This window comes from Crotalus tigris, unplaced genomic scaffold (genome assembly GCF_016545835.1).
Source record: "Crotalus tigris isolate CLP2741 ecotype Arizona unplaced genomic scaffold, ASM1654583v1 scf7180000018585.330925593:3314079, whole genome shotgun sequence".
NCBI classification, from domain to species: Eukaryota; Metazoa; Chordata; class Lepidosauria; order Squamata; family Viperidae; genus Crotalus; species Crotalus tigris.
The window spans coordinates 2,442,088-2,458,319 of NW_024097088.1; the positions used below are offsets into that span (position 1 = coordinate 2,442,088).

A 16,232-nucleotide genomic window follows, 5' to 3' on the forward strand; every position below is an offset into this window, starting at 1 on the left:
GTTGGCTTTTTCTGTACCTAATTCAAAATATTGTCCCTTCTTGATTGACTCTGAAATCTTTTGCTTATTGTCCAATTTCTAGTCAAAGAATAGAGAAGTTTCTGCATTTTGTAGGTAGGATTCCCGTTGCAGCCTCTGCAGGGTCAAGAGGTCAGGACGGTGACTACCATCCTGTGGTCAGAGCCCCTGTCCCTTTTTTTAACATGTGCTGTATGTGCAAAACATTTTCAATCACACAATCATAGCTACCATCTTGACTTCAACCCAATCTGTGGACACCGCTGATTCCTTCCAAACGTGGTGGAACTTTCTCCAGAACGTTACCTTAGATGTTAACACCCTCCCCCTCAATTCCTCGCAGTCAATTTCTTCCTTCTCTTCTCCCAGAGTTTTTCAGAGAGCTCCTGGACAACGCGGAGAAATCCTTGAACGACATGTTTGTACGGACTTACGGCCTCCTGTATACGCAGAACTCGGAGATGTTCAAGGACCTCTTTGTGGAGCTGAAGCGATATTATGCGGGCGGGAGGGTCAACCTGGAAGACATGCTGAATGACTTTTGGGCCCGTCTCCTGGAGCGCATGTTCCGCCTGGTCAACCCCCAGTATCACTTTTCGGACGAGTACCTGGAGTGCGTCAGCAAGTATACTGAGCAGTTGAAGCCCTTTGGAGACGTCCCACGAAAGCTGAAGCTGCAGGTGACCCGGGCTTTTGTGGCAGCCCGCACCTTTGCCCAGGGCCTGGCCGTGGCCAGGGATGCGGTGGCCAAAGTCTCTGCGGTGAGTGAGTATTCTTGCTTCAGTGGTGGCCAATTTGCAGAAGGGGGGAGTATCATCTTTTTGTAGGGGGCGTCCCAGACAACTGATTGCACTGATCGCCCAACTTTGAAAATAAATCATAGGGAGAATCCAAGAAGTCAAGATCATAGCTGCAATGTGTGTCAAAACAGGACTTCAGTTGTGCAGTTGGCATTGTTATCTTGTAGGAAAGTAGGACAAAGAAGAATAAACATGCCAGAAAGTATATGAGGGAGAGGAGGAGGAAGAGCATCCATCTGTTGGGTCATCGACCCTCCCGTGTCTGGTCCCACTTGATGTCCATCTTCATGGAGAACCTCATGAGAAGCTTGAGAGCTGTAGACAAAGGTTCTAAACAAGGCGTTTGCTTGGCTTTGATAGACCAAATTTCACTTTTTCAATTAGTCCAAGCAGAGTTTTCCTTCTGTTAAATTTGTAAAAAAAAAAGAGAGAGAGAAAGAGAAAGGTGGTGATGATAATGACGAAAGAGCTCTGGATGATCTGCTTTTATGTCTTCCTTGAGCCGGGCTCTTGCAAATTTTCCTTTGCCCTTCTTTAAATTCAGCCTAATTGATGGGAAGGGGCAGATTAAGGCATTTCAGTCTCGGCAAAGTCCCTGCTGTAAATTTGGGAGGCTGTTTTGCAGTCAGTGCCCACCCAACGCCCCAAAATATACACGCATATATTGGAGTCTTTGGACTAGGAGGACTTTTCCTTCAACATATTCTCTCATTTCTCCTTGGAAATCACAAAAGCCGGTATGGGGATTTGTAATATTATTGAATCCCTGACAGGCATTAAAATCAACAGATTTAAATTGCTGGGCAACAGGGAGATTTGCCTTGGGGCAATCTTATTATATATATTTAGAAGAGAAGAAAGGGGGAGAAATATGTAAGCCAGACCCTGCAGTGACTCATGGAAGAGAGAAACCTGATATTTTGCAACTCATAGACTAGAGAAAATTTCTCGGTAATGAAGACCATATGGCTAAATGTCATTCAAATTATGCTGGAGCCAAAAAAAAAAAAAAAAAAGGAAAGGGGGGGATTTTTTTGGCATGAAAAGATTCTGGCAGCAGCACCGTCCACACCCCAATTAGTGATTAATCAAGGGTTGTTTTGAAAGGGGTCAAAAGTGGTCACTAACAGGGCAGGTGCACTTGATGGCATGGCCGCAGTCTCAAAGGTGACGGGATACCTAATGCCAGGACGTCCCAGTCACTGCATGAGGTCAGAGTGATGAAAAGATTCCCCCCCCCCTGCCAAATGTTGGGCAATCCAATTTACTTTCATGAAATTTTCCAATCTCCTGGTCTGGTTGCACCCAGGTTATTTTGTGATTTCCGATTGGATGGGATCATCTAGGTTGTCCAACCTTAGCGACTTTAAGTCCTGTGGACGCCCAGGATTCTGGCTGGGGAGTTCTGGAAATTGAAATCCACAGGTCTTAAAGTCAACAATTTGAGAAACCTTGCTCTAAATCAGGGGTCTTCAAACTTGGCCCTTTTATGACTTGTGGACTTCAACTCCCAGAATTCTGGGAGTTGAAGTCCACAAGTCATTAAAGGGCCAAGTTTGAAGACCTACTCTAAATTAAGAAAAAGCCTTTGCAATTGGATGAGTGGCTGGGGAATTCTGGGAGTTGAAGTTCACAGGTTTTAAAGTCACCAAGAATGATTAAATAGGAGAGGGAAAAGACCAAAGGCAGGAAAATGGGTTTTTGGCCCCATCACCTGCTGGAGGTTAAGTAATCCCTGCCTCTGTATAAAGTGAAGCTTGGCCAGGAAGCCTGTCATAATTTTGCAGAACAGGGTTCTGTGCTTTAAATGGCAGGGTTCACCTTTACGCTAACCTCCTGAGTTTTGCTTTTGGTCCAGTTTATGCCCTCTTTTGTTCTTGATCATTGTTCTGTGTGGTTTTTGTGCAAACTGCCCAAGTCATCGGGCGGCGCAAAGGCCAAATTCGGTCATCCTCCCCACCATCTTGGAGACATTAACAGAACGCAGTTCACAGATTTCTTACCCTTCTGTCTATAATTTTGAAAATTAAAAACGGGAACTCTCAGTGCTAAACTGCCTACGCACCATACACACACATGCGGTGAGAATGTATTAAAATAACCTGCAAAGTGTATTATTGGCATCTCTTTCCGTCTTTCTGTGGCACGATTGAAATAATCGTAGAGTCTTTTAACGTGGATGAGGGTCTCATCCATCTGCAGGCCTTCAGCAAGAGGAGAAGGTGTGAGATGTTGACAACTCACGTGGAGATAGGTTGATGGTTGTGTGTGTTCAAATACCAAAGCAATCTCCTCTCTCCAGAGCGTGAAGTCAGAATGGGGAAGGAGGCATCTTGATTTAAGTGATTGATAATAGGACCAACTTCCCAAGGGGGGGGGGTAGGATTGTAGGGAATTCCATCAGCCAGGAAGGCGTCTGGGGTCTCCTCCTTCTCCTTCCCCATCTGTCTTTTTTAAGGTTGTCAGTGGAGGTGGGCAGAATTGGGATCCAAACTGGACCAAGGTGCCAGGTCTCACCGGCAGCTCTGGGAGGCATCCATGCCTGCCTTTACTCCTAGTTATGGCCTTGTAGGTAGGGATTATGTTGTCCTCGTAGCCCCGTAGACAAATTTATAAGTCACAGTCAACAATGGTAACATGGTGGCTCTTCCTCTTTCTGCTGCCTCCTCCCTCCTTCTCCCCAAAGGTCAATCCCACGCCCCAGGGGGTTCGCGCCCTGACCAAGATGATGTACTGCCCGTTTTGCCGAGGCTTCGTGGCCATCAAGCCCTGTTACAACTACTGCTTCAACGTCATGCGGGGCTGCCTGGCCAACCAAGGGGAGCTGGACAGCGAGTGGAACAACTTCATAGGTGAGCAGGGCTGGGCCTGCCTTTTTTTTTTTTTTTTAAATGATGGAACAAAAGCCCTCTTTTACGGGAGCACAAAGGTGGCCATTCAGACGGGAGACTGGTTGGCGTTCGCTTTTGCCCACTGCTGCAAAACTCGGTTGCTCTGGCAGGGAGGGGTTGGTAGAGAAGACACAGAGAAAACAGAATAAAAGGTGGGTGGGGATGGAGGGGGAATGGGTTGTTCTCCCCCCCCCCCAACATCTTTTGGTTAAGATGTAAATATCTTTTAGGGGGATGATCAGTAAGTGATTTGGGATGATCAGAGTAGTAATTTCTGCAGAAGAAGAAGAAGGGGTCTGAGTGCATGCCTGAGATCCATCCATCCATCTATCCTTCCCTTCTTTCCCTCCCTCCCCACTTTTCATTTCTGCCCCATCATTTCTGGATCACCGGGGGTCCTGGCTTTGCACCAGTGTGTGTGTGTCTGTGTCTGTGTGTGTGTTGAGGAGAGCATGGTTGGCGGGCCTTCTGAATGACTCCGTGACTGAGGCCCTGGTGCTTCACTGGCAGGAATAGGAGAATCTTCGTTCTTGTGGTCTCCTGATTTCATAAGGTCCTGCTTTCTTTTTGGGGAGCTCTCCCACCCCGTCTTCTTTGAGGAGAACAACCCTTGGCTTGGTGCCCATCCTCGCCCGTAACAAGGAGACGCATATCCTTCTTTTCTCCTCTGAGGAACTCAACATCTGAATCACCCAAAGTTCTGGAGCGCCCTCCCATCCCCCCACCCCGCCTTGGCTGAAAGCCTTTTTCCCCCGTGTGCCGATTCTTGACTGCTGCTTCTGCAAACAGGAAGACCTGAAACCCACTTTGAGTAAACAGTGCAGGGAAGGCAGATGGTCTTATTTATTTTAGATAATTTGTTCTGATTGTAACATTTCGGAGAAGGATGCAATTTGAAGAGGCTGGAATCTCTCCTGGGGAGACTGGGGGGGGGACAGAATTAAAGAGGCCTGATCAGAAGTGGATGGTATGGAGGAGCTGAAAGCACGGGGGGGGGGGCAGACTTTTAGCCTGGTTTCTGAAACCTTGGGGTGCCCGCCTAACAAGACCCGTTGCTGTAGATTCACATCCCCTTTGGGGCAGCCCAAGCTGGAGGACTGTTAATTGCAATTAATAAAGCGGGACTGAAAAATCTCTAAAGTTAATGCTTGTTTTTCTGCTCCAAAGTGTGAGGTAATGGAGAAGAGCAGCAAATAAACCAGATACATCATCTTTTTACAACATCGCTCAACATAATTTGGCCTGTGTTTAATTAATGAATGCAAAGGCCTGGCCAGAGCAGAGATCTGGGAGGGATTCGTAGTGTGTGTGTGTGTGTGTGTGTGTGTGTGTGTGAGAGAGAGAGAGAGAGAGAGAGAGAGAGAGAGAGAGAGAGAGAGAGAGAGAGAGAGAGAGAGAGAGAGAGAGAGAGTGTAATGGCCTTGTTTATAAATGGAACGTGTGTTTGGTGGACAGTGGAAGAAGCTAAGAAGGATGAGTTGGAGAGAGACAGCAGATGGTTTTGCTCTTGCCAAATTCTTGGACCTTCTCCAGAACTTCCTGAAGGCATGTTGGGGTGATCTACTATATGTTGGTCTGCATATCTCCTGGAATTCCAGTTTTTTGAGATTTTGAGACCAGTGGGAACACTTAACTAACGTGTCTGCTTGCCTCTGGTTTTCGCTGCCTAGATTCAATGCTAATGTTGGCCGAGAGGTTGGAAGGTCCCTTCAACATTGAGTCTGTCATGGACCCCATCGATGTGAAGATTTCAGATGCCATCATGAATATGCAGGAAAACAGCTTACAGGTGTCCCAAAAGGTACGTTGAGGGTGTTCTGTTTAGGGAGAGGGAGGCAAGGAGAAGGAAGGGGAGAATGGTTGACCTAGGAGGAGTACTTCAGGAAAAAATCCTGGAAGAATCTCAGGTGGCTTCGTGGTTTGTGTCCTGTAGGAAGTCCTCATCCTCACAAAAGTTTCTAACTACTTGGTGCTCCAAAACAGAAAAATCTCTATTGGTCAACAAATTGGGCCATGAAATGTAAATATTGAATATAAAAACTTGGCTAATCACCATAGATGACCAAGGATTCCTCATAGGCAAGGCAGTGAGATGTCTCCAGCAATCTACCAGGGTGTTCAGGAATTAGATCCAACATCTCTGAAGGACATTCAGGTTACGGAAGACTGACCTCCATCCTGCTGCTACCGTTGCTTCATGAAAGTCTGGGTGGGGAGAACCAGTTCACCAAAGGTGTGGTGCTATCCTGTGTCTTCCTTGGCTTAGGTCTTTCAAGGGTGTGGGCAACCCAAGATGCTGGCACAAAGCCGAACATCCCGCTCCGCTTCAGACAGCAGCTTCAGTGCCCGCTTTAGGCCTTACAACCCGGAGGAACGTCCCACAACAGCTGCAGGAACGAGTTTGGATCGACTGGTGAGTACAGAGCCCTGGATGATGGCGGTGGCTCGGAAGGGCCTCAGTAACACAATCAAACTCACTGGTCAAGTTTTTGGAGAGAATGACAAGCCACGTGTTCTGCTTTGACCTCCCAAAGAAGGAGCAGGCCCCCCTCCCCCAATTATGAAGATTATTAAAATAGATTGTTCTTGATGTTGCTCTATTTTAGGTGGGTGGTCTCCAGGTCCAAGGTAACCAGATCAGCTGGGCAATTTTAAGAATAGATGTCCATTTGCCTGAAAGATAGGCCAGTAGGGGAAGGTCAGTTGGTCAGTTGATTGATGAGATGCCACCTATCTCATGACAACAAAATAACAATAGTTAACTCACTTCCAGGAAATCACAAGAAAAAGTAGCCTTTGAGAATAAACCAGCCAGTGTTAAAATGGGTAAACTCAAGGCCTCCAAGACAGGATTTAAGGCCTTTATGAAAGTCTAGCAGGGCTGGGGCCGATGTAACCTCAGGAGATACGACATTCCACAGAGAGCTCAAAAGGCTGGCTGGGGAATTCTGGGAGTTAAAGTCCACCCATCATAAAGAGGCTCTGGAGAACCTCAACCAGCCAAGCTAGCGGAGTCTGGCCAATGGGATAAGGCAACAGAGGGGGAGGTGGAATTGCACCAGGAGCCCTTCCGAGCTGGATTTTCTCTTGCTGAACCCCCAGGTGACCGATGTGAAGGAGAAACTGAAGCAGGCGAAGAAGTTCTGGTCTTCCCTTCCCAGCAACATCTGCGGCAATGAGAAAATGGCTGCCGGCAACGTCCACGAAGAAGAATGCTGGAATGGAAAGAACAAGAGCAGGTGAAGGAACATTCAGACCATCATTAAACAATGTTTCTTTGAATGTGGCCAAATTTTGTTATACTGCAAAATTCGACGGATTCTTGACTCCCCTTTGATAATCTACCACTAATTGCAATGTATTATTTTAGATTTATTTTATATACTATATATATAAATACACACACACTCTCTCTCTTTTTTATTTTTTAACTAATTGGTTTTTTAAAACAATTTAACTGTTGTTTTTGATGACTTTATTTCTAATGCTGTCCTGTGACCATAATAAAAACCGATGGGTAAACCAAAGGCCATGAACGAAGGACTTCCCCCCCCCCCGGGGCCCTCTTGAACCCCTTGTCTGACATGAAGCCCCTCCCCTTTTCTCCCCAGGTACCTCTTCGCTGTGATGCCGAACGGCTTAGCCAACCAGGCCAACAACCCCGAAGTGGAAGTCGACACTTCGAAGCCGGACCTGGTGATCCGCCGGCAAATCATGTCCCTCCGGGTGATGATCAGCAAGCTGAAGAACGCCTACAACGGCAACGATGTGGACTTCATAGATATCAGTAAGGGGACGTCGCTGTCCAAACAGATCTCAATCTGCCGGGTGAAGGCTTGAAGGCCTTGGGGGCCCTGGGAGGCCCTTTCTTGCAAAATGGGCATAGGAGGAGAACAGTGGGCAGGGGGTCCTGGGCCCCTCCCTCCAGCTCGGATTTCCCTGCTTTGATTGTTTGAGAAATCTGGAGAACCTCAACCAGCCAAGCTAGCGGAGAACAGAATGAATTGAAGCGTCCACATGATTTAATACAAAGAAAGGGAGAATACACAGCTAGTCCTCGACTTACGACCGCAATTGAGCATCAAGTCTCTGTTGCTAAGTTGAAGCATTGGTTAGGTGAGTTTTGCCCGATTTTACGACCTTTCTGGCCATAGCTGTTACAAGCGGATCCCTGCAGCTGTTAGTGGCGCGATTGTTAAGCGATTTTGCCTGTCAGAAGGTTGCAAAAGGGGATCGCATGATCCCTCCCCCTCGGGACACTGTGCAACGGTCATAAGTGTGCGTCAGTTGCCAAGCGCCTGAATTTTGATCGCGCGACCACAGGGATGCTGCAACGGACGTAAATGTAAAAAGTCCTAAGTCACTTTTCCAGCACCCTTGTAACTTCGAACGGTCACTAAACAAACCGTTGTAAGTTGAGGACTACCTGTAACATTGTTTCCAAGGAGACTTCAGGGCCCTAAAAGAATCCCTAAGTTTTCTTGGAAAATAAAAACGCTAAATGGCAGTAATGACCAGGGTGTCTCTCCCAGAGATCGGCTCAGCCTTCAAAAAAAAAGCAAAAGAACCCCCCAAAAACCAGGTTTCCTGTCTCTGCGTTCTGTGACCGTCTGGGTCACTGTCAGAACTCTGTAAATGGTCATAAACACCTCTTTTTTTGGGGGGGGGTCTGTTCTAACTTTGAAGGGTCACTAAAGAACTGGTCCCTAAGCGAGGGCCACCCTTCGCCATCGTCTGCAGCTGTCCATCGTCTTCAGACTAGTAAAGTGATTCTCAACTGGCTGCTTGAGGAGAGAATTCAAAAGCGGGCTGGGGAATTCTGGGGGTTGAAGTCCACCCCTTTTCCAGCAGCCACAGTTGAGAAACACTGGATTAGTTTGTTACCTGTCTCATTTCGGTGTCTGAATCCACAAGAAGAGGCAAGTCAGCAACAGGAGGAGAAATCTCAGGCAGTTGGTTGAACCTTTAAAAAAATGGATTATTTCTTCCTATTCCCCCCTCCCTTTTCCTCCTCCCAAGGTGACGAAAGCAGCGGAGAAGGCAGCGGAAGCGGGTGCGAATTGCACCAATGTTCTCCCGAACTGGTGCTGAACACCACCGAAGTCACACAGAACGTCAACAAAATAGATAAAAAAATGACTGATTCAGCCAGCAGTTTCGGCCCATCGGAATCCCTTCTCCTTTTAAGCCTCGTCTTCTTCTTCCTTGTGGGTCAAAGACAATGGAGATAACTACGCCTGCTCCTCCTTTTATTATTATTATTATTTTTTTAAAACCATTGGAGGCGGGGAAAAGGATTTTTTAAAAAAAGTGCCAAGGGACCGGATTTCACATTTATACCATCTAGAGACTTTTTTTTGGGAAGGGTTCAAAAGGTTCCTTGTAAGTTAAACGGAAAAACCACGTACAGGTGTTTTTTTTTTTTAAAGAAAAAAACTCTTGTTGCCACTGGTTTTAAATCTTTTTTTCCCTCTGCCCTGTTTTCAGGCTTTGGGTGTATGAAATCACAGAACCGTTTGGATCAGTTAATCCGATCTGCTGACTGAGAAACCACAATAAATGTGGTAAACCAAGTGTGTATATACAGGCCTGTCCTTAGCTCTGGTGTGTGTTGTTGTTTTAAATCAGGTTCTCTCCCCCCCCCCCCCTTATCACTCTTTTCCTTTAATTTTATTTTAGCTTTTTTTTTTTAAAGAGAACTCAACTGTTCTAGATTGGTATGTTTAAAGGATGATTTCTTTCCTGAAATAGGAAATTTATCTGTACAGAAGCGGAAGGAATTTTTCAAGATTGATTGTATTTTAATAGGCAAAGAGAGGAAGTTGTTTAAAAAACAACACAAAACACACTCTTTTGTCCAGATCGTACATGGGCAGGTGCTTCTTTAGAAGGAGGAGGTGTGGATTTTTGAGAAGAGTTGGTTTAATATACTTTTATTTCCTTTTACATAGAGTCTAGGTCTCCCTCGTCCCAAAGGATACGGACAATCTGGACGTAGAATTGGAAGGGGTGGGGGTTGCAGGTGTGACCTGATGGGGGACAAAGTTGAGATGTCAGCCCCAACATGTCAAAAAGGTGGGGATTTGATTGCATTGTGGCAGCTGCCATTTTGACCACGGATGTTCTGGGGGGTGGGGGTTGGTTTGGCTCAGAAAGAGAAGAGTCTGGGAGCACCTTTGGGCTGGATTTGAAGGACCAGTTGAACCAGTCAGACACTTTTCTTTTAGTGGTGGGTTCTTCCTGGGCCATAAATTTTGGTAGAATTCCTCCCACGGTCCTTGTTAGTGGAATGGTGGACCGCCGGGTCCAGGCACAGCATTGTGTTCAATTTGGAAACACTCTTTTGGGATCCGGGAGAGGTTGAAAGAGTGCCTGGAGAGAAAGCAAGGCTACTTCTCAAAGTTACGGTCCACCCGGACCGGTTTCCCATGGCTGGAATGGCCCAACAGGCAGCATGAAATGGTTCCAAAAGAACATAATGTGGGGGCTATAGGAAGGCCCCAAACCAGTCTAGATCTTTGTCCCACATTTGAACAGGGTTGGCATCCTGCATCTAGGTTTCCCAAAATTGTTGCTGGAGAATGTTTTTTGTTCTTGCAATTCGGCATTCTTTTATCTTTCCTTCACTCCCGTTTTTACCTTCCGTGCACAGCACAAAGTTCCTAAGCCTGATCTTGTGAAGGGACTTTAGGTCAATCTGGAAGACCTTTGGTTGGGTTCTAACAATAAACCGCTCCCCCAGGCATAAACTTTCCAGAAGTGGCCTGTTGATTTATTACAATACCCTCTTGCTAAATGAGGCAGAATTTAGGCTGAATCTTTGCTCTTCTTTTCTCCCCAAATGTATATAAAGACATAAAGTGTGCATGGTGTGTGTGTGTGTGTATTGTAAACAGCTGAAATTCTTCTCTGTCCTCCTCTTTCTCAAAAGAATGTCCTGATTGCTACAGAAACTACCTCATTCCTCAGGAATTTCCTTTTTAGCTCCCCCCCCCCCAAAAGGCGATGAGTTACGCCCTACAGACCCGTCTTGGATTGCTTTTCATGGAGAGGAATTGGGTTGAGCCCGGCTGTTTGGTGTTCAGATCTGGTCCTTAACAAAGAGATTTTCAGATCATCATTTTTTCTTCTTCCGTTCTTTTCCAACGATTTCTGTGGCCCTCTAATGAATTCCGCCTGGCCAAGTTTTTTTTCTGTTATCCTTCCAGGAACTTCTAGAGATTAACATGTTCTGGATTAACGCCAGCCAGCCCCAAAGGCGGGAATCTCTCGGGCCTGAATGTTGACATGGGTTTTTAGAGAATACAGGTAGCCCATGACTTACGTCCACAGCTGAGCCCAAAATTTCTGTCGCTAAATGAAACATTTGTTAAGGGAGTTTTGCCCCATTTTATCACCTGCCTTAACGGTTGTTAATTGAATCCGGCTTCCTCATTTACTTTCTTCTCAGAAAGTCGCAAAAGGGGATCACGTGACCCCAGAACGCTGCGACCGTCATAAATAGGAGTCAGTTGCCGTTTTGAACACCTGATCATGGTGCTGCAAAGATCATAAGTGTGAAAAATGGTCACTAAATGAACGGTTCAGTGCTGTTGTAACTTTGAACGGTCACTAAATGAACTGTTGTAAGTCAGGGACTGCCTGTACTTGTGAGATTGTGATCAGTGGGAAGAGTTGGAAACGCTAAGACGAGTGTCGGACAGGATAAAAGTGGTGTGGGGAGAATCTGACCGTTGGTGGGGCAGATGAGGGCTGTGGGGCGATTCCCACATGCAGTCCATCGCTTGGCAATTTTAGCATGTGTGGACGTGCCAAGAGCAATGCAGCAGCACCGCAAGCTTGCAGGAGACTCGGAGGCAAAGCAGTCAATTACATATATTTAAATTGGATGTACTTTAAGTACCATCCATGGCCAGGAATAGTCCCCTCCCCCCAAACTTTCACAAAAACAGCCTTTCCCCTTGGGGTGCTTTTCCTGAACTTCCTCTTTAGCGTTTGTTGGCAGCATCAAGCATGGAAAGATGAACTCCATTGTAGGCGTGGTTGGCTTCCAAACTCTGCTTCCTGGAAACCAAAAGATCTCCTCCTCCTCAGCCTCTTGAGAACTGCTTGCTAGCTCTCTGCCCCAAAGTTTCCCAACCTCGGTGACTTTAAGAGGCCTAGACTTCAACTCCCAGAATTCCCCAGCCAGCATGGGGAGTTGAAGTCCAGACCTCTTAAAGTCGCCGAGGTTGAGAAACTTTGGGGTGGAGACCTAGAAGTTGGCTTGGTGGGCCAACCAGGCTGACCAAACGATGCTGTGAAGTGAAGAAGTCCTGGTCCTGGTAAACTGGGGTACGCTGGTACCCGCTGGTTTTCTGCTGCTCCAAACTCTTAAGTAAGTGTTGGGACTGGATCTCTAAATTGCTTTGGGCTGGGCTGCATATCTGGTGTCCATCGCAGGAAACATCTGCAGGGTGGTTCTTGGTGACGCGTCTTCGCACGGGTTACTGTTTTGTGCTGTCTTGTGCAATGTTAGGAAAGGAAAGGGGCATTTAAGGAGAGCTGGCATTGCCCCTGGAAGGATGGGCACGGAGTCGGTCTTTCCAAATGGCAAAGCCCTTCCCTCTGATTCCAAGCTAAAGGAATAGTTTCAAAGCTGCGTCTTTTTTATTATTATTATTTATTTACTCCTTGAACCGGATGTCCAAGAGAAGCAGAGATCCTGTAATCTGAACTGTTGTGTATCCACAAAGAAGCTGCAGCTTTTTATAGGGAGCAGAAAAGGAAAAAAATACACCTATCAGATACATCTTTATCTTGGGAAAGAGGATTGATTTAATCACGCATGCATTTATATTTCTGCAACTCTAAAATAGGGTGGATTTTCCTTGCATTGAGATTGCCCCCCCCCCAAACTGTGGTCACAGGTATCATTTTAGCACATTTTTTCTTCTTTAAAAGAAGTTCCTTCTTTAAAAAGGAGCTAAGTTGTGGGAAATGTCCCATTCCAGGGCAGGCTACAACTTTGTTGCTGTTGGCTGTGATCAAGGCCAGTGTGCCTTGTATGCAGATAGGATAGCAAGATTTCTTCTGTCTGGATCCTTTATGACATTTTGGAAAAATTTTAGGGATGCTGAGCAGAAATTCAGACAGGACAAGAAGCAACAGATGGAAACACATTGAGGAGAGAAGCAACCTAGAAATAAGGAGAAATTTCCTGACAGAACAATTAACCAGTAGAATGACTTGCCTCCAGAAGTTGTCAAGTGTTCCAACACTGGAGATTTTTAAGAAGAGATTGGAGAGCCTTTTGTCTGAAATGGTATAGGGCTTCCTGCCTGAGTAGGGGGTTGGACTAGAAGACCTCCAAGGTCCCTTCCAACTCTGTTACACTGTTATTCTGTTCTTTTCAATATCCCAAGATTAGAAGGCACCAGAGTAGGGCTAAACTCTGCTCCGTGGAAGAAGTCCACCCCTGGCTTTGGTTCCTCCAGCATTTCTGCTTAAGTGCCCATAAGGGACAACTTATTTTCTCAGTTTAGGCTGAGCAAACTTTTAAATCTGCCCCCCCCCATGTTTTATGTTCTGCATCCACTGCATTTTAAGCAGATGTGCAGAAGGTAGACCGTTCTTTTATTTCTGTGATGGTGGCATGGTATAAGTTTACTAGATTTTGCCAGCGAAGGCTGAGATGGCAGCCCTTGAGCTGATACTTTTCTGAAAGTCTGGGACCACTCAGCCAGTGCCTTGGTGTGACATTTCAGTAGACACTCCTGTATATTTTTAAAAAGTTATTTTTAAGAACGAGGGCTAAAATCTGTAGTTTCTCCTACCAAAACAAAACTCCACATCTGAAGTTCTACTTTCTTCCACAAAACCCCCTGATGGTGCCCAGTCCAGAAGATGGGAGTAGGCCGGCCTAGGTTTCAACCACAGGTTTCTTGGAATAAATCAGAAGCTGAACCCCAGTGAAGGTTGGTGGTGCAAGCAAAGATAATCCTCCTGTTTTGGCTGACTCTGCAGTTCCCAAAATACTTCGGTCCCCGTCTCCCTCCATCTGGGTTGTGGTTGCTGCTTCACAGAGGGCACTGGAAGGAATTGTGTGACATACATTCTGAGCGTGCAGGAAAGCCAACGCGTCTGGTTTCTTGCATGGCGACGTGGATGAGAGCCCAGGCTGTGCCACAAAGGAGTCCAGCTAAACCGATGTCGTAGCCTTGCCCTCTTCCTGGAGACGGGTTTGAGCCACGATGGGCTGGCTCAGCCCTTTTGACGGTCTTGAGGTTGGAGCGAAGGAACACCTGGCTGCCTGCATGTTTCATTTCCTCAAGGTTTTTCTCCTAGTCAGCTTCAAACTTCAGCTGTGAAGTCTGGAGAAGCCTTCTTGGGGGAGAATGTTGGAATTTTCATCAGTTTAATTTGATTCTCAATCATCCAGGTCTTGGTTGTCTCAAAGGTGCTTTTCCAAAAGGCAATTGGGATTTCTTGTTTTTTGTTTTTTTTTTTTTGAAAACGTTTTGCTTCTCATCCAACAAGCTTCTTGAATGAGAAGCAAAATGTTTTCCAAAAAAACCAAAAAACCATAAATTTAATTTTGGAAATTTGGGGTGGGTTATTTTTCCTCTTTGCACCCTACTCCAGAGTAGCAGAGCTGACAAAAGGGTCTCCTGGTGGCACCTTAAGGTGAACCAGTCTATTTTAATCTGATGCAGATTAAAATCCCACCAAGTTTTCCTTCTGGGTTGACGTTCCAGCCTTTGGAAGAGAAGCCATAGCAGTGAGTTGCATCTTTTGAGGAGGAACAGATGTTCAGTCCAACCTAGTACCACGGAGGAGAAAGTGTCTTAAGAGAAGAAAAGTGAATGTTTTCTAACAAAGCTTTCAGGAGGCAAAACATCACCACGGTGATCTTGACTGTGGAATGTGGCAGTTTAAGCCAAAAGAATTTTGGAAACTGGTTGTGCATTTGGTCAGAAGAAATGACTCACCCCAAGACATTTAAATATGTTTCTGTTTTGGGCTAGATGTCTGGAAATCTGAATCCTTGTGGCCATGTCAGCCCTTTGAGGTAGGCCAGATCAGGAAATGGGTGTTGCAAGGATTCCAGGAATGCTAACTTATTGTTGTAGGGTATGATAACAGAAATTTGAAAGGCTGCTGGAGTGTGTCTTTGTGTAGTGAGAAATGCTTATTTTGGCCACATTATGTGGGGGGGATTCACTGGAGAAAAGCAATTATGTTGGGAAGAGTTAGCAGTAAAAGGAACCAGTCTGACAAAGGACACACTGGCCGGACACCAACGAAGCTGACACTAGCCGGAGTATAGAACAACTCAAAGTAGTACGGCTAGATTGGAAGATGCGGAGAGACCTGGACCATAGAATCGCCAAGAGTTGGACACGGCTGAATGGATGAAATCACCATTGTCATCACCCTGGGAAAAAGGGAAAAAGGCCTTGGGGGATAGAAGAACTGCATCCAAGACAATTTGTCTATAGAGAGTCTCGGTCTTCCAGGTTATAGTTAATCCCAAAGGTGCTTTTTCATGAGGCAACTGGACTTACAAGAAAGTCCAGTTGCCTCGTGAAAAAGCACCTTTGGGATAACCAAGACAATTGTTAAATAAGAGAAACTTGAGTCTGGGGCAAAACTAATCTGAGATGGCGTCAGAGTGGAAGGAAGCGTATTGAGACTTGCAAGAGCTTTATCATAAAAGCTTGCATGACCTTGGTTTCCTAGACTGGTCTACCTTGCAGGGCTGATACTCGGCTTCCTCTTATACCAAACTGAACTAAGGTTGGGGTTATTTTGGATTTCTTTCCCGCAGTTCTGCTTTCCCAGCTGTCATTTATTCTTTCTTAACAACTCCTGCATAACTTACTTAGGGTTATCTCCATTCCTCTGCGAGTTGGGTTAGCGGCCTTGGAGTGATTTTGGACCCAGACAGTGCAGCTGAGTGCTTCCAGAAATACTGCTGGACCAGCAGGTAGCTGAAGGGCTAGCGGCTGCCCAGCATGCTGTCTGGGGAATTCTGGGAGTTGAAATCCACAAGTCTTAAAAGTTGCCAACTTTGAAGACCCCTGATTTAAAGGAGTGCTTTTAAGCCAAACTGGATCCAGACCTTCAGCTAAATCATTTTACTGAGTGCAGCGTGAAGTAGGTGTCAAGCAAGAACATCCGAAGTTAGCAATTAAAAAGATTCTTTAAGGTAAACAATGCCTCAAAGTTCTTTGAAGAGCTTCTTCTTTCGGAACCACGACAGAAGGCATGTTTGCAAAACCACAATCCAGAGTTCACAAATCAAGAGGGATGGTTCCACCCGATGTGGCAACCAAGTTTTGTTCTGCCCCGCTGCAAGGGATGAGCCCAGGACAGGCATTAGAATTTTTTTTACCCACACAAAAACTTGGAAATCTTTTGCAAATATTTCTGAATTGAGTAATTGTGATGGAAAAAGGCAGAATTGGGTGATCTTGGCTACAGACAGAATAAATCTCATGTCACCAACAGTTTCAATGAATTTTGACTGCCTTGAGATGCA

The 16,232-nt window shown here is 45.9% G+C and overlaps 1 protein-coding gene across 1 annotated transcript in view; it reads left to right on the plus strand.

Annotated features, from left to right (window-relative positions):
* Positions 1 to 10,463, plus strand: part of GPC4 (glypican 4) — a 35,414-nt gene extending 24,951 nt beyond the window's left edge. The window contains exons 3-9 of the mRNA XM_039354780.1: positions 388 to 779; positions 3,505 to 3,670; positions 5,380 to 5,510; positions 5,976 to 6,122; positions 6,812 to 6,948; positions 7,321 to 7,496; positions 8,729 to 10,463. Of these exons, the coding sequence (XP_039210714.1) occupies positions 388 to 779; positions 3,505 to 3,670; positions 5,380 to 5,510; positions 5,976 to 6,122; positions 6,812 to 6,948; positions 7,321 to 7,496; positions 8,729 to 8,940 (1,361 nt within the window). The 3' untranslated portion in view covers positions 8,941 to 10,463. The remainder of the gene's footprint in view (positions 1 to 387; positions 780 to 3,504; positions 3,671 to 5,379; positions 5,511 to 5,975; positions 6,123 to 6,811; positions 6,949 to 7,320; positions 7,497 to 8,728) is intronic.
* Positions 10,464 to 16,232: the final 5,769 nt, after the last annotated feature.